The sequence below is a fragment of the Ambystoma mexicanum genome, chromosome 9 (assembly GCF_040938575.1).
Source record: "Ambystoma mexicanum isolate Mex_15411 chromosome 9, UKY_AmexF1_1, whole genome shotgun sequence".
Taxonomy (NCBI): Eukaryota; Metazoa; Chordata; class Amphibia; order Caudata; family Ambystomatidae; genus Ambystoma; species Ambystoma mexicanum.
In genome coordinates, this window is record NC_090931.1 from 681,411,594 (window position 1) to 681,430,483 (window position 18,890).

Below are 18,890 nucleotides of genomic sequence, written 5' to 3' on the forward strand. Positions count from 1 at the left end.
TCTCCCTCAACTTAAAGAAGTCCCACTTGATGCCAACTCAGCGGCTCCAGTACATCGGAGCAGTGCTCGACACATCCCTGGGGCAGTGTTTTCCTCCCCCGGTGAGGGCTCATCACATTCAGCAGATGGTTCACAAGTTTCATCATGCCCAGAGACTCCTGGCGTTCGAGTTTTTGAGGTTGCTCGGCTTCATGGCATCCTGCATTCTTCTGTTGCCAGAGGCTCGACTGCAGATGAGATCTTTGCAGTGGGCTCTCAAGATGCAATGGTCACAGTCCTCCGGCAGGATGTCGGACCCTGTTCAGGTGCCGCCCTCGGTCGCCCAGGACCTTCTGTGGTGGGCCGTCGAGGGCAATCTGATGAAGGGGGCTCCATTTTGGCTTCCCTGGCCAGAGGTGACGATCGTGACGGACGCATCCCTCACGGGATGGGGAGCTCATGCCAACGAGCTGACTGTCAGCGATCGTTGGTCTCCGTCGGAGTCCAGACTCCATATTAATTTGTTGGAGCTGAGGGCCATCAGGCTAGCCCGCTAGCCCTGAAGGCTTTTCTGCCGACTGTGCGAGGAAAGAATGTCCTGATTCTGACAGACAACACAGTGGCCATGCACTACCTCAATGAAAAGGGGGGGGGCAGGGTCACTTCTTCTGTGCAGAGAGGCAATGCAGCTCTGGTTCTGTGCCATCCAACAGGAAATTTCAATCTCGGCAGTTCATCTGGCCGGAGACGAAAACGAGACGGCGGACGCTAAGAGCAGGCAGAGCAGAGCACGATCTCTCACGAGATTCTCCTGTAGATCTTCGACCTTTGGGGGACCCCACAAGTGGATCTCTTCGCCACCAGTGTCAACCGTAAGTGCGACAGGTTCTGCTTGTGGGAATTTCCTCCAAGAGGAGCCTTAGGGGACGCGTTCGTAGTGGAGTAGTCCTTCACACTGCTGTACGCGTTTCCTCCAGTCCCGGTCATTCTGCAAGTGTTGCGGAGGCTACGGAGGTTCGGTTCCCGGATGATCCTCATTGCTCCGGCTTTGGCCCGGAGGACGTGGTACCCGGACCTTCTCGACTTGTCCATCTGCCCTCCACAATGTCTTCCCTACCGAGACTATCTGCTCTCACGGGAGGGGGGTCAGGTTCTCCATCCAGAGGTCAAATCTCTCAACCTTCACGCTTGGCTTCTGAACGGTTGAGGTGTAAGGATTGGGACCTTCCTGAAGACTTGATGGAGGTGTTGCTTTCGGCCAGGCGGCCTGCAACAAAGTCCCTGTACCGTTGCCGCTGGAGAAAGTTCTGCGACTGGTGAAAGGTAAAGAATGTGGATCCTTTTTCATGAGACATTCCTGTGGTTCTGTCTTTTTTGCTTTCCTTGGCCTGCAAGTGGGTACCATTAAAGGTTACCTGGCGGTGCTGTCCATCTTTAAGCGCTCGTCTGAAGAGTGTTCTTACTTTAAAATTCCTTTAATTTCTCAGTTTCTGAAAGGGCTCACTAATGTGTTCCCACCGTCACCGTTCCAGGTGCCCGGTTGGCATTTGAACATGGTTCTTAAATTCCTCATGGGTGCTCCATTTGAGCCTTTGCACTCTTGTCCTTTGAGACTGTTAACTCTTAAAACTGTATTTTTAGTTGCGGTCACTTCCTTTCGTAGAGTGAGTAAGTGAGTTGCAGGCACTTTCTGTTAAGCCACCCTGCACTGTATTTCATAAGGACAGGGTTGTCCTTAGAGTCGTCCTTCTTTTTTTCCGAAAGTTGTATCGGAATTTCATTTAAGCCAGAAGGTCGTTCTTCCGGCGTTCTATCCTCCTCCGCATCCTGGGAAGGACGAGAAGAGGCTCCATAGGTTGGATCCTAAAAGAGCTTTAAGTTTCTCCATTTCACGCATGTCCCCGGTCAGAGTGGATGATCAACACTTTATTGGTTACGCTGGAAGGCGTTTGGGACAATCTGTTACTAAGTAGACTTTGTCTAGATGGATTATTTTGGCAATTTCTGAATGTTACCGCTTGATGGGTAAGGACCCTCCGGTTTCCTTACGGGCCCATTCTACTAGGGGTATGGCTGCCTCTACTGCCCTGCAGAGGGGTGTTCCTATTCGTAACATCTGTGAAGCAGCCACTTGGGCTTTGGTCCATACTTTTGTACGTCACTACTCCCTAGATTCTATCCATGGGCAGGATTTGGCCTTTGGCAAGGCGGTCCTTTACTCTGCAATTTGATTGGGCACTCTTAAATTCTATTTTCTAAATTCTTTTCCCTCCTCCATACGTTGGTACTGCTTTGGGAGTCTGTCATAAATATGGAATACGTCGGAGGACCCAATCCCCTCGAAGAACAAGTTACTCTCTTACCTGGTAACGTTCTTTCGATGGGATGGATCGACGATGTATTCCATATCGCGCCCGCCCTGCCTGCCCCGCTACAGAATTTCTTATGCTCTTGCAGCTTACGTTTCCGCAAGGCTTTCTGTGGTCATACTGGCAGAAGATTAGTGGCACACGTTTGGGAAAAAACTACAACTGAGGCTATGGGCGTTGTGCGTCCTACTTATAACATCCGGTGACGTCGGCTCGATGGAGGCCCTCGAGAACATCGTATCGACGTCATCGACGCAGACGCCGAAAATTTTCCAAAGCAGCACAGCTGTGGCGATTACCTGTCATAGATATGGAATACGTCGTCGGACCATCCCATCGAAAGAACGTTACCAGGTAAGAGAGTAACTTGTTCTACTAGGTTAACACCAAGTATAGTCAAACAACGCTAATTGTACATCTAAACTGCAATGGTGCAACAACTACCTATATGCTCTGATTTCTGGGTTATTTAAAGCCTCACATCCTGCACGAAATAGACCCACCTCTGTACAAAACTCTAAAAACACCCTCAACATCTCACTTTAAATAAAAACCACAACACCTAACACATTAACACACCAGAAATCTTGGACATCACAAATACCATTTGTCGGGGTACTTCAGTACACAAAAATGTTAAAATAAAAAAAAAACATTCATATAATCTAGTACAGACTGGAGGTTGAACCATCTCATTACCAACTATATGGCAAAAGAGGACTAGTAACATTTGATGCCCATATTTGTAAAATAATTTTAGATCAATTTCAGACAAATGAACAATTATTAGCTGTATATCATGCACATTAAAGTAATTTTGGAGAATTAGATGTTTTTCTGATCGTTGCTTGTGTTTCATGATTTTATAGCTTTCATATACATCCTAACATTTATCAGATGTTTATGAATGTGTAAAGTATCATCAATATTAGACCCATTTGGAAGCTTGGTGTAAAAACCAAGAATATATTTAGTTTCTGCTCTCTTTAGCATCAGCTTGTTATTACCTCCTCTGGGATGTTCTTGTCTCAAACACAAGCCACAAAACTGCCATGATGGCCTGTTTGGAAATGTTTAGCATTTGGAAAAGCCTTATCTTCATGTTTAATAGTCCAAAAGTGTTTTAAGAGCCCCATCTTCCGTTACATATAGTGCTGCTCACATCTGCATGTACGCATATAAACAGCTCTTTGCCTGCCTACTTCTTAGGACTTGAGGCTTGGTCAAGGATAATAACATTTTATCAGACACAACCTGCCCTTATGCCAGGTACTGGCATGATCTTTAAATGTGTACATTTTGTTCCTGATTCTTGGCAAATATGGTAAGATGTTGGGGGCTCCTGCCTAAGTGGCTTTTATGGATCTGAGTTTATCCTTTAACCACTGCCATATAGGTACGTAGCACTGCACACTTGGTTGAATTGATATTTGTGATAAGCTTCTATTAATCGAGCATTAGAAATTAGACCCTATCAGAGCAATTACGCTATAGCCTTGGCAGAATCATCTTTTCACAGCAAGCGTGAATTGTTTGTGCAAATACTTGTTTGGACAGTCTTTAAAGTCAAGCACATACGGGATGTCGCAATTTTTTCGGGATATTAGCAACTCAGCAAAATGTTTGCATTATGTTATTTTGCTTCTACGTGTGCATTGGTACGCACCAGGTATGCTTTTGAGGACTGGTCTCTTAATTTTAAAAGGTACACATTGGAGTGATAGTGATTCTTGAGGTACTTAATTCGTTCTAAAAAGATCTTTTCACTAAAAGATAGATTTAGAAAGATGGCTCCGTAACCAGAGCAGTCTTTCTAAATGGAACTGTCACCCCCCCTGCCGCCCACAAGTGCGCGCAGGGACTGACAGGCACCCCGGGACCCGGAAGTACAGGATGAGGAGAACAGGTAAGTGCGTGGGCGGCGTGTGGGTTGGTGTGTGTTGTGCGTATGTATTGGTGTGTGTTGTATGTATGCATTTTGGTTTGGTTGGGGGCGAGAGGGGGCTGTAATCCTGTGGGACAAAGCGGGGGGGGCCTGGAGGAACAATGGGGTGCTACAGTGTGAAATCCCCCGAATATTTCTTTTTTTTAAACCACATTTTAAAGGTCTTAAGAGAAAAAGACCTTTGCCATGCTGTTTTACGTTCATAAGAAAATCGGACATTGTAAATCAGTCTTTTACTCTTGAGACCTTTAAAATTAGGTATTTTCACGTAGGACCACTTCATTTGGAAGCTGTTGCATGGCATGGGGCACGGTGATACTTGGGTAGTTTTGCTAACAGCTTGGTGATTCACCTCATGGAAAGCTTCTCATTTAGCGTATTCATTTCTGCTGGGGAAATTAGAGGTGGAAGATTGTTAACTTGTATGCAAGTTTGTGGCTTGGCAAAGCAGATTTCCTTGTACAATTCCACACCGTTTGACCAATCTGCACCACATTTTGCATAGTTACCTGTTAGGACTATCCAGACATTACTGGCTACATGACGTTTGGACACCCCACTCCTTTCCCCCGATTTCAGCGCAATTCAAAATTTGTGTGTTTGTGGCTTCGCGAAGCGTTGTTCCTCATACAATTTCACACGGCTTCACCAATTTGCATAATCTGCACCGCTGGAATCGGCAAAACATCAATGTGGCCGTAGAAGGCACGGTTTCTGGGACATTTGCAATGCACTGCAACAAACAGCACCACGCCATGGTGAGACATGAGGTTGGGGGAAGAGGACAGTAGGTCCCAGTATGCAGCAACACACCAACTCTCACCTCCCCCAACGTCTGCTCCGGGGTATGTCAGCCAGCCACACACGCCCATTCTCAGGGCACTTTACTTCAGAGTGCAAAGCACATCAAGCGATAAGCGAATCTGAACAGCGATCTACAGGATTATTGATTTTCAACAATTGAGTGTTATGTCTCTCCACAGAGCCCGTTCAGAGAACGGGTACTTTTTGCTATTCATTTTAAAATGAAATAAAAAGATTTTTAATAAAAAAATTGAGGCCAATATCATTAATACAAATGACTCTAAAATGTCTTTTGTTTCATACACAATGTAGGTCTTGCTTAGAGCAGCATTAAACATTGAGTTTCTTTATTTCAAGCTAACATCGTTTCCTGTTTTAGGATATTTAAAGATTTTAAAGCTATACATGCTGTGTGTTTTTTCTGTTTTAATTGTTACATTTATTTTGCACTGTACTGTCTCTTTGCTGCAATTATGTATCCATGATGAACTGGTGCACGATCATCAATAATGCAATTTTGCAACTCCATCAGAGTTATTATTCAGGTTTCTACAGTAGAATCCAGGCAACCTTGCTGCACTGTTGGTTACTGTGATGCCCTAAATACATGGTTATTTTCTCTTTAATGGGTACGAAAGGAAAATGGGATTTGAAGTGTTCAGCACTTTTCTTGACTTTCTGTGTGATCTTTCTTTATTTTGGCTGCACTTGCCAGGATGTCATGTTGGTCAACTTATATTTCCAGAATACCTAGTAACCCTGCCACCGGTACCTTGTGTTGTCTGGATGGGGGATCAGCACCCGACTCTTTCACCAGCGTTAAACCAGAGGATATCTGGCTTCCTCCCTTCCTGTCAAAAGTGGAGGACCCTTGCAATTTGTAGTTGTCCCAAGCAACGGGTGTGAAGTGAGGTCTCTCCACAACTGTCTCTTTTCTGAGGAGTGAGGGACTTGCAACTTCTTCTAATGCCCTTCTCCTCCACTGGCCTCTTGTCTTCCTCGATCTGTGTTCCTCCCCATGCCTCATTTTTTCTTTGCTCTGTTGCTTCCTGCTCAACACTTAATAACACTCATGCTCTGTGGTTCCTAGTGATAGCCTCGACATCCAAAGCATCGAATGCAAACGCCTCGGGAAAGAAATGCAGTGGAAAAAAGGCCTTTTTTCCCCAGTTTCTTTTTATGGGGCCCCCCAGCCCCTGTTTTTTACCCCTTAAAACTAATTTTAATAATGAAAAAAACCTTTACCTACATAAAAAAGCATTTTTTCGATGCATTTTTGTCGAGGCTTTTGCATTTGATGCTATGTATTCAAGGGAATCACTGGATACCATGCTCTTTTCCTTCCACCTCTTCTGTTATTTGTCTTATCTGCCTCGTCGGTTCCACCTCTCTTCTCCTTTTCCACCACAATTCCTCCAAACTTCATTCTTCACCTTTCCTCTATTCTACGTCCTCAAGCCCGGTCTCTTCTGTAATGCTTCTGCTCTGCTTCACTCCTTCAACCTCCGACTTTTGACTCTCACCTTCTCACATCTGCTCTTGCCTCTTCCTCGTTCACCCACACACCTCTCTTCACCTTTGCTCTTCTCTGTCTCCTTAACATCTGCTTCACTCTCACCTTCACTCTACCCATCTTTCCTCTTTGATCTCCGACGCATGTGACAAATTCACTTCTGCCCTGCAGGAGTACAAGTATGAGTAAAGTCTAGAATGCCCACTCAGTCCTCACATTTCTACAAACCAAGAGCCAACACAATCATAAATATAAAAGGGAGATTCAAGAGAAATACCTCCTTTGTCTTTTGTGGAAATGTGGGTCGAGGGAAGGCTATACTCTTAAGAGGGGTGTGAATGTGGTTCCTTAGCAACCCAAACATTGAAATATAATCGTCCAAAATATGGGAATGTCAAATCAAGGCACTATAAAAATATATACACTTTAATTAAACACACCATGCACAGTAATATCTAACACTACACAAAACCCACCTCTGAGGAAAGAACACAGAATAAGCAACAATAGTAATTGCAGCGCTCTGGGTAATGATCCAGGGTGGAAAGGCAAGCAAAAGCAACAATATTCTTAAAAAAAGGATATGTACCTATGAGCAAAAAGGCTTCAAAGTGACCTAACCCGTCTCTAGGGCCAGAAAATGGCCAATGGGGTAGTTAGCCGCCAATGGTACCTTCTTTGTAGATCAGCAGTGCTGAACCAGACTTCTTGGCTCTGTGTGAAGATCGAGAGAGAGCAAAAGGCAGCAACAGAGGGTCCTTCTGGATTCAAACTTGTTGAATAGTTCTTGAGACAAGCTCCAAGCAGCTCAATGGTGAAAAACACTGGGATCCTGGCTGTCTTGCCTCTCTGGGGGCTGAAAGCCTCAATGCAGGGGCTCAGGAACAAGGTGAATCTTTTTCACATGCTCCCAAACTCTGGGGAGGCTGGCACACAGCGGCAGGGGTCCTCCAACACTGTGAGCTCCTGCCTGGTTACCACTGTGACTGGCAGAGAGGAGGCGGTCTTAATCCAGCAGCAGGTGGCTTCTTAGGTTGCTGTAGGTCTGCCTCCAGGGACAAGTTGTTTCCTTTTTCTCTGGCTCAAACATGGGGAGGCTCGCACACAACTTTCAGGGTCCTCCAACACACTGAGGTCCTGTGTACCACTGTGGCTGGCAGAGAGGAGTTCTTGATCCAGCAGCAGGTCACTTCTTAGGTTGCTCTGAGTCCCACTCCAGGGACAAGATGGGTCCTTGTTCTCTGGCTCTCAAACATGGTGAGACTCTCACACAACCTTCAGGGGCCCTGCAACACAGTGAAGTCCCGGGTTCCACTGTGGCTGGCGCGAGGAGGTGTTTTGCTTTTGCTTGGCTATGTGGAGGGACCTCAAACCTACGTCCCCCTAGAACCTAACCAAACAAGTTATTAGACTCAGATAAGCAAGAAATCACACTTACACCAATAGTTGTGAGAAAAATAAATGGCTCATTACAGGGCTTTTATTCACACATTATACATACACACATAACTATCACATAACATATAGTCATTTATGCATAGACTTAAAGAAAATGCATCACCGTTATAATAGTTGCAGCATCTCGGCCTCCACAACACTGCTTCGTCCCAGAGAAGGTAGGCAGAGAGATCGTTCGTGCTAACAGGGTCTGGAGCAGAGCCTCCTCCCTCTCCGCAAGACTGCATCACTCGGGGGTCCAGTCCCTGCCCCTCTTGGTTATGACTGCCCTCGGCCGAAGAGCAGATCACAAGCATAAGGAGCACAGAGTGAAAAAATCCAGCTAGAAGTGGAAAAACCCAGCTTCCCTTCATTGCCTTCGTTCCCAGTACCCCTCATCACTGCACCTGCAGAGCGCTCTGACTCCCTTTCTGGCTTGTCCTTCAGCGGACAGTACAACTACTATTCTCCACAATTAGTTTATTCGACATTATGTGACCTTGCATCTGCTGCAGAAATGCACGCTTACTGAACCCACGAAAAAGGAGGCTTTCAACGCGGTAATGGAAGTGAATGTCCAAAATGTCCACGCACCAGTGCCATGTTGTTTTTAGCTCTTTCTTGTGCATAAGCACTACAGGAGGCGGTTTTGATCCAGCAGCAGGTCACTTCTTAGGTTGCTGTGAGCCCCAACTCTGTGAGATCCTGGGTATTGCTGTGGCTGGCTGAGGCAGGTCTTGTTCCAGCAAAAGATCTCCCCCCTGTGGAGGGTTAGGGGACAGAGCTTGCCTCTGCCTTTGGAATATCTGCCTTCACCTCGCAACTGGAGGACTTATCTCTCTCAGCATGATCCAACAAAATCTTCTCAAGTGATGATCCAAAGATAACTCACAGAAGTGGTGTGGGGCCCCCTTTTTTTTAAAGGTGAAAGTCCACAGGCGATTAGGCTAAAGCTAGCCTGGCATTAGGCTAAAGCTAGGGGTCCAATCCCTGCTCTTGAAATGAGTGGACTTTGCCCTTCTGATATCTCACCCAAAGTGCTTTATGGTAGAAGAAGTGGATGGGGGACAGGAAAGGGAAAGAGAGGCAGAGAGAAGCAAAATGACAAAATTCTCGCCAAACTGCACATATACCTCCCTCGCTACACCAACTCCGCCCCCCCTTCATTCTCAATAGAAACAAACTCCTTTATAAATTGAGCCCCCTGTTGTGAGGCCTGACTCTCTGTGAATGCGTGAGCCACTTGGTTTCTGTTCCAAGCATTATCTTCCCTTACAAAGGAACAAAGACCAGCAATCCATGAAGACTGCAGTCCTGTCTGTGGACATGGGTGTGCCTAATCTGGGAGGAATACACATAATCCTTTCACAGCTAGACTGGGCCCACATGGCTGACCCCTGTGCAAAATCAAGTGAATGTGGCTGGGATAACTCGGATGCTGGTCACCATACCCTAACTCGGTTATAGCTTATATTTACAGGTTAGTGTGCCACTAGGGCAGGATCCCCAGAGTTATGCATTTTCTGGTACAGGGGTGCATATTGTAAATACAGCTCCAGTGCTGCAGACACTTTGGTGTCACTGCAGCTTTCAAGAGGGAATCTTTGACCTCTGAAACCTGCTCTATGCCACTAGTAGAGAAGGTGCTGCGAATCGGGGGAATGATGCAGCAGGGCACAAGTACACACTATGCTTTTGGCATGGAGCTTAAGACGGGGGAATCTGATTAGCAAATTTCCCTTTCCCAAATGGAATTACCTGCTTCATTTAATTACTTAACAAAAAAGCCTGGGTCATTCACACCATTGTCAGATGGCAATTCCTACTTGGCTGTTCCTAGTCCTGACTTCCGTGTGTGTGTGTGTGTGTGTGTGTGTCCGTGTGTGTGTGTCCGCTTTTACTTGGTGTGATTTGGCACTACTAGTGTGGGCTACAGATTTGCCAGATGCTAGTAATTGATTACCAGTCCATGCCACATCACTGATAGCCAATGTGATAAAGCTTCTGCCCGATCTTTGATTAATTCCCCAGGCAACTGATGCTGCTGTTGATTTTGATGCTCTGAGTCTTGTGCATTCTACAATCGTGTAAAGATTTAGGTTTCTGACATATTCAGGGCTGTGTGAGCGAGAGCGCAAAAAGCCTGTGGACTGCTGGGTGAGCATCACTTGCAAACCTTTCCTTTCTGTAGTGTTGAATTTGTGGATCTGCAAATCATAGTCCCTTGCCCAACGCCTGATTTCCTGGCCATAAGGTGAGCGCCAAGGGTGCTAGGGAAGACATGTTTAGGTAAACTTTCTAGGCTATTGATGGACGTAGGAGTCTGGGAATCCCCTTTGTATTTCCTCTGGAGCCAAACTCACAGAATGGGTGGTGATCTCCCAGGGCGACTCAAGTTCCGTCCTTGGGTCTAAGAATTACTTCTAGGGAGAATGACAATGAACATATGTGAAAGCTCTCAGGATTTTCAACTGAATCTTGGATTTTGGTCCAATTTCGGTTTTAGCAATTTTCTTGGGGTCAGTTGTATGTTTTCGAAGTACACAAGATAATGCATATTTTGAATTTGGCCCATGTTTGCAGGTTTCTAAACCTAGAACGGCATACATGACTCTCATATAAATTATAATAAACTGCATAGTTTGTCTACTGGTTATCATTATTTTTGGGTGATAAAATGCGCCTTCTTGATTATCCCAGACTCTGACAAGGTGGTTGTAAAATGACTCCCTTTCCGGCACGTCTTTGGGTGGGGGACTGCCAAAGTTTTACAGGTATACCAATAAAAGCATTTCTTCATTTTAGCCTGAACTGGAACAGCTCACCATGGGGGTAACAGGGCTCGACAAAGAGGAATAATAAGTAAATGAAGGATCTGAGCTAACACCACTTCCTTTTGCCCCCTTTTGAAATAAAAAAAACAATATCTGGTTAACTCCTTGTTGCTCAAGGTATACCAACTAGCTGACCCCTTGTACAAGTCTTCTAAGAGAAATGTATTGGCACTTGTCCTGTGAGCCAGTGTGGTAGCCAGACATAGAGCTTTCTTCCATCCCAGTGCACGCCTCCTGGCACAAGCTGGGCTTGCGCCTCAGTGTACACAGTCTTGCAAGGATGAAAGAAAAACAGCATATAGGACTGGCTTGAGCGTGTCCTGCAGCCCATATGTTAGGTCATTAACAGATTCTCCACCCACACATCCAACGTGTGTCTTTCCGCTTCCTGTTAATGCTGCATCTGGGCCCACCTCCACCCCAGGCACTCCCTTCCTGTAGCAGTAGATCTTGTGTACACGTTATGGCATGTGTTTGGAAGAATGCAGCAGAATTATGTTTGTTGAATGAGTAGGCATGCAAGTCTGTACAGACATGCATGCATGCATGGTTCTGTGAGTGGTTTGTGTAAATCTGATGGGTGCGTGTGTTTAATGGCAAGCTGGTGGCATCCCAGCATTTTCATAGCAACTCTGTGACAGTGATGTATTGTGTGCACAACATCAAAAGGATTTACAGTACGATTTCTGACAAATAGTGTGGGTTCAGCTTCATGAAAGTGATTTACCCTGGTAATGTTTATATTGTGGCGGCCTCATCTTCAAGGTGATTTATAGTAGGTATACTGGCTTATTATGGGTACAGCCTCATGAATGAGTTACAGTAGAAATGCTGGTATGTATTGTAGACACATCAGGGGTTACAGTATGATTACTGGCATAAATTGTGGCAAGGGTGCTCAGTTGTGAAAGTAATTTATTGTTGGCATTTCCCGAATATATTGAGGGTGCAGCTTCATGAAAGTTATTTACCCCCAGCAATGCCGGATATATACTGTGGTGCAGAATCCTGAAAGTGATACTGGCATATATTGTGGGTCCAGCATCATGAAAATGTTGTAAACTGCTCTTCAGTGCTTTTGGTGTACTTGCATCTATTGGATTCTTCCATATATTACACTAGAAAACAGAGTGTAAATTGCAAGGCTACTTACCCATTTAAAGAAAGAATTGTGCTATAAAATGCATCATTCAACCTATTATTTGATAGGTGTTCGGATGAAGACCTCCCGAACTTACACTAATTCAGTGATATGTTTATGCCCCACCACTGAAAATATAGACCAGACGCACCTGATCCTGAATTATTTAAGGATGCTGGTGCCACCTCGGGAGTCTCTTCCCCCTGGCACCAAAAGCTGCCTCTGCCACTAATTTGAGCTCTGGTGTGTTATTTAATTTAATCTTGATAGTTGTGGTTCAGCTTCGAGGTTAATTATCAGTTTGTTTTCCTTTTCCCTTTGTTACAGTTACACATGCTGCTCCTCCTCCTCCTTCCATTCTGCAAGTAACTCCACAGTTACCACTAATGGGGTTTGTGGCCAGAGTGCAGGAAAACAGTAAGTTCGTCCATCTTATTTTTGTGGAGTACAGTGAAATGTGTGACTTTCTACAGCAGGGTAACCATTTTTTCAATTAAAAAACAGATCGATACGTAAAGGAATACACATTTTTTCACTCCTGCAATTACAGCAGCTGTTTCATAGTTGGTTGTGCTCTATGCTTCGAACTGCATTCTGGACCTCTGAACACACATTTGACTGACTAAATAGTGTTATATTGGGGATTAAAACACTCAGAAAATATTATTTGAGAGTGACGGTCAGTCTTAGTAAACGAAAAGATATTTGTACAATATTGCATATTAGGCAGTAGCCACCATAACTAGTAGTTTAATCAAGGTTTTTTCCTGGTCATGTTTTGGTCCTTAGTTTTTTTTTTTATTCATTGTGAGTCTTGGTGAATTCCCTCTGGATGTAGTTTCTAGTTTTAATCCTCTTTACAGGCAGTATGGATTGGCATGTCTTTTGCGGTTATATCTTTAAGAGCGTGACAGTAAATAATGACTAGAGAATATGTATGTCCTGCTTGACTAGGAATCCTGAATAGATTCCTGTGAGGTTTCCCAATGCAAAATGTTGATATATAGAGATTTTAAGTCAGACTCATAAAAACTGGGATCAAGAGGCATGGTTAGTCTCCTCCTTCTACAACAATGGAAACTGCATATTGAGGTTTTACCCCCAATAAAAATATCAATGTATTTCTCAGACCCACGAATCTGACACTGAATGATCTGTTAAGTTGAAAAATATAAATGCATCTGTAAAGGGCTACCTCCTATCCCGTTCCTAAAATGCTTTTGCAAGTGAAGACCATCCCTTAATACCTGCAGCTGCAGTGGGTCAAGGTTCTCCTCCTCCTTTCTGGGCCCCACGGAACACCCACTTATTACAATGACTAAGCGTCAAGTGGGACAGGTGAAACCGAGGAGATTACATGATAATAGTACCCTGAATTGTAAAAATGGGCAAACATTATTTAGGCTATCAGAATATATACTGGTAAATTAATTCGCTGCAGCTATGGTATGTTTTCTAGAGTACTTTTTGTATGTTGGTCAATTTCAGCAGTGTGATATTGTCTGTAATCTTGTTCCTTCTGGAACTGTGTGGAACAGCCAGAGGGACACTGACCAGGTTAATTGGGTCTTGAGATGCAGGTATCAAATTGAGCTGGACACATTGAGGCATGTTTCTGCTAACAGCCCCCTAGTTGGCCAGCATACAGGGCTGGCTTCCTGTTCTGTTAGCATTTCACTTTGAGCAGGTGCGTATTGTTTATTTGCATAGCACAATCGGGCCGCTGTTCCTTGCTGTCATGTGCTGAATTAAAATTAGAAAGATGGTCCTCTTACAACATTTTGTGACAACACATCTTTCAGTTGGTTTGGTTGTAGAGGGTTTGGCAACTTAAAACACCATGACTTGTAATGCAGATAACCACTCGTAGGACACCTGTATACGTGCTAGTTTACTGCTCAGTATTAGGTTATGGAATTTCAAGCAAACGGCTGTAGCTGGCGAAGTGTCCTGTGACAAGTATTTATTTTGTGTTTTTTATATATATAACGCGTAGGTATTTTTCCATACTCAGCTGATGCAATTTATCAGTGTTAGGTTTCCCTCTGCTGTCCAAATGCCAAAGTGCATCCCTTTGTGCCCTTCAAATTCAACAAAAGCTATCATTTTAACAAACAGAATGAGCACGGTTCTTCGCAGTCACCTTTACATTCCACTATCGCAAACATTTGGAATAATTTCCAGTTACTTCTTTCCACCCCCACTTCTCTTCACATAGGGCACTGCGGTTCCAGCGGCAATTACCAGTTAATTACTAGCTCAACGTTTCAGTCTGTAAAGAGCGAAACGCTGTAGGACGAATGCCTCCTCAAAAGCTAAAGCTGAAAGCAGGTGCTGCAATTTTGCTACTATGCAATCTTATGCCATCACAGGGACTCTGCAATGGAACAAGGTTGACAATTACGCGTCTACAAAGACACATCATAGAGGCCCGTGTGATCGATGGACCTTAGATACTGTTCTAATACTGTGCATACCTCTCATTCCATCTGATACAAATAGGCCTTTCAAATTCAAAAGAAAACAGTTACCTATACGTTTAGCCTTTTCAATGACCATTAATAAGTCATTCTAATATTTAAGAAGGGGCCCCAGAATTGACCCTATGAATTACTGACCGATATTGACCTTTAGGATATGCTAGAACGGCGTATGTTAAGCCAGGAATGACTAATGTGTATTGCTTCTAAAGATTTTATACTTTTGACAATTGCAGTTTATGGTGTGCAGTTGATGGGGGGTCGGGGGGGGGGTATATTTACTACACCTAGCCTAGAACTTCACACCTACGCATCCATTCTGGTTCTCGCAACCCTCAAGCTGATCTAGGATTTGGAAAAGATCAGAATATGCTGTGATAAAGCACAGATTCACTTGGGACTTGAAGCTAGGCGGTCCTAAAGCGTTATTGATGGAAGTCTTAAATGTACACATGTACACAGTTTAAGCGCTTAGAAATTCAGCCAGTCAGAGATCTTGTTGATGAGGTTGTAATATATGTGATGAAATTGCTGCCCTTCATTATTGGGCCACTTGTTTAATTAAAACAAATTATGTTTTTTAAAAGCTTTAACCTGGGCCACACACAGAGGAGCATCCAATGTGTTGTGCGATAGGTGGTGGGACACAAAGGCCAGATGTATTTACACCACCTTAAAGTTTGTTTGCTGCTGCATTATGCTTGAGGCTGAAGTGTATTGCTTAGAATTGTATCACTAGAGCTACATCGAACATGTACATCCAGCATTGGTCAAAACCATTCCCAATAAAATTTGTATTTGGAATGACATTATGAATCATAGAATATGTTGCACAAATGAATCTATTCTTTTCTTCGATATGCTTAATTGTCTTTATAAAAATATGTGCACGCAAGTACATTTTTCTGCTGTTAATAAACCACAATAAATGTAGCAATACACTTTTTCCCTGAACGTTTACTGTCCCTAAATATTTTAAACAGTCATTTGAAATCTGATTGATATGAGATGATAAAATGATGCTGTACTAACCAGTAACATAATGTTTATTTACAATGACCTATACATGTGTTCCCCTCTTCCAAAAGTAGTGTCACATTCTATGAAACAAATGGCTGCAGGATCATCGTTTTTAGAGGTTTTTCTGCCATCTGCTTACTATTATGACAGTGCACTCTTTTGTTTTGTTTTGTTGTGGATCTGTGAACTGATCATGTGTAGCGAACACAGGCAAGGGAGGGACCACTGTGTGACCAACTTCTTTCCCCAATCCAGCTGCAAGAAAAAGGTTAGTCAGGCAACATACAAAATACAGGTGACATATATAGGAGATGGGCTACGTCCAGAGTTTGCCTGACATTGGACTCCTTGGTGTTACCATCCCAATCAGGAGGTCGCAGTAACCACAAAACATTGGGATAAAGGTTAGCCCCCATGGGGGGGAACTCTATTACAACTATAGCATAACAGACATGTATCATGTTCCTAGTGATGCATTAACTCCATATCAGAATCTAGCTTCACAGGTCTAGCCTTTGGGGTGGTGCTCCGGCTACTTAGCCCATCACAATGAAGATCCTATGAGACAAACTGCCAGAGCGAGGCTTGGTGTGCCCCTCTGTAATCCCTGACAGTAGCTGCTCTGAACACTTGAGCTTGTAGATGGTTCCTAGTGAGCCCTTCACTCAAATTTTACTTGGGGCGGGGGGTAGGGGGGAGTGGGAGGGAAGCCACTCCCCCATCCCTCCGTATCCTCACTGTGAATCTCTCCACCTAACAACGTAACCTATCCTTATTTTACCCTATTAAATTAAAGGGCCCCACATTACATTATATAAATGATACAATACTACAGTACGTAAGGGGCAGGTAAAAGAACACATGAATTACATGTATACACAATAGTTCAATGCCATTAACAAAGTCTTACTTTAGCCTGCTCCAGTTTCCCACAACCATTCTGCTACAGGCTTCATTGCCACCTCCCTACAGTGAGTGGGCTTGACAGGCCACTCTCTAATTGTCCTCTGTGGCAGTGTATTTGTACAAGGTGGTGTTTCTTCCGTGGCTGCTAGTTGAAATACTATACAGGGCTAGAACAGTCCATTACCTCTATGGCGGTGCTCACAGGTAAGTTCCTCCAGGACAGGGTTTGTTTTTTTTCCAGCCTGCACTCTTGAAATGGGGCATGCCTCACCACAAGCGGGCCCTGACAAGTGAGCCTCTCGCCGGTCCCTGCGCAGGTTCCCCCATACTGGGGAGGGTGGGGGAGATTGGGTGAAGGAGACCTTCGCTCCCCAGCCTTGTCGAACGAAGCGGCTGGGGTCTCTGTGTGCCCGCCTTTTATCCATCGGTGGGCAATGCTCCTGCTCTGCTGCCCATTCTTTTTGGCCCCAAGGATTGTGTAGTGTGGCCCAGTCTGAAAGGAGTATGCATCTTCATGCCCCCCTATCCCTGTCTTACCACAGGGTGGCTGACTTGCCTTCACCAGCCATCACCATCTTCTGCCTGGGCCACACTGTGCACTGTTCCTGACTAGCTCCAAGGCAGACACACTATGCTAGGCCACTGCTTTCTCTCTCACGGATGGCACCCCGCACACAGCAGGGGAAGGGGAATCTACAGGGCCGTCCCATAATTTCCTTTTGGAGTTCCTACATGCCCTTGAGGGTTCGACTCTGAGCTGCTCTTGTATGCAGCCAAGAAGCCATATATTCCCATAATATGCAGCCCGCCCTATTGCTTTGGTCGAGCCACACATGGAATATGTGGCCTTGCCCAAAACCGTCTTGCTTGCCCCGGTGGACCACTCAAGGCTATGTCCCCCAACTGGAGAGTATTGCCATTCCTCTCCTTCTGTTGCCTCCTCTCCCTGTTCTTCAAGCGTCTCAATGGTTTCCTTGAACGGCTCTCCTTTTCTTCTGGCCATCTATTGCCCTTTGCCTTCCGAGTGTCAGCGCGGGCAGAGCCTGCCAAGGTAGGGCCATTAAAGTACAGAAAGGCATGTATACTTAAATTAAGTATGTATAAAACAATCCATTGGTGTCTGTGTCTTTGTTTCTAGAATCTTACAGGGGTCACCTTCCTCCCACTGGAGTCATTCTAGGTAACCCCCACCTACCTGGGTCCAAAGTAATCCAGAGGCATACACATGGAAAGGAAGAGCCTGGCAAGACGTGTAATAGGCAGCAGAAGCGAGAGCCAAGCCTTGGCGAGTCAATGGAGGGCCCAAGCCAATAAGAGAAAAGGACTATAAATGTCCAAGAAATGTATATGGCTTACATGTGGTCCATGGGCATGAAGCAGATACTTTCAGTTAAGATCAGGTACTCAAAACCAACGATTTTGGGAATTTCACATCTAATCAATCGATAATCGGTAATGATTTAGATAATTATCTTTCAGTGTTGTCTTCTTTAGCAGTGTAAGATATTTGGTTATGGTATGTATGCGCTTTTCTCAAAAATGTGTCTAATAGTTAATCAGTCCATTGATCCTTCTGATCACATTTAACACAAATTTAACATGTTGCAATAGAAAAGTAAATGTTAGCAGCAGAGCTCTAAAAATAACAAAGGTTGTAAAACAAATACAATGGTATAATACATGAATTAAACAATAAACCCACAAAATGTATAACGTGCAAAAGAGACCCAAAATTGAGGTTGTATCAATGTAATTACATACCCATTATAAGGTAGTCCATGGGAGGTATTACAGGAGTGGGAAACAGAAACACGGTTAATAATTATTTAGAAACACAGCAAATTTGACTCCTGAATTAGTGTTTCACCTGTGGTGAAGATAGCCTGAAATGTATAGTACTACAGAATTATTGGATTGATAAATATTCCGATGTGTGCCAAACCGTCTTATACCATGCACAGCCTGATGGTGCCATTGGGTTAATTAAAGGTGAGAGTACCAGTGAAAACCATGGAAAAATTGCTTGGGTGAATGGACAAACTATTGGATAGATGTAACCTGCTGCCATGAGATGGTTGCTATATCAGATTGTATAGCATCAGTGATCAGACTAAAAATCTAAGGGTGGATGGTAAGGGTGAAACAGGGATATATTCATTGTGGTCATGCCACTGAAAACTCACCCAAATGTTCTCTGTGTACAAAGCTAACCTATTTAAATAATTAAGGACACAATTATTCGTACTATGCGGCTAATTGGTATATAATTAATAGAAAAATATAAACTTATCATACGTTATCCAATTCACCAGGTTGTAATTGTAAGGAACTCCTTCTCAAAGTTTAAGAATATGCGTCTGTTACATTAGCTCTTTTTCGCCTATTAAAAATACAAAAACCAAATATTGTTGCAGGCCCAATAGTGAGCAATGTTTTGCAGAAAATCTTACTGTCAGATATCA

The 18,890-nt window shown here is 44.1% G+C and overlaps 1 protein-coding gene across 15 annotated transcripts in view; it reads left to right on the top strand.

Annotated features, from left to right (window-relative positions):
• Positions 1 to 18,890, top strand: part of ABI2 (abl interactor 2) — a 1,586,546-nt gene that overhangs the window by 1,326,667 nt on the left and 240,989 nt on the right. For all 15 annotated transcript variants that reach the window (XM_069615537.1, XM_069615533.1, XM_069615538.1 and 12 more), the window contains one exon: positions 12,350 to 12,439. In XM_069615537.1, the coding sequence (XP_069471638.1) occupies positions 12,350 to 12,439 (90 nt within the window). The remainder of the gene's footprint in view (positions 1 to 12,349; positions 12,440 to 18,890) is intronic.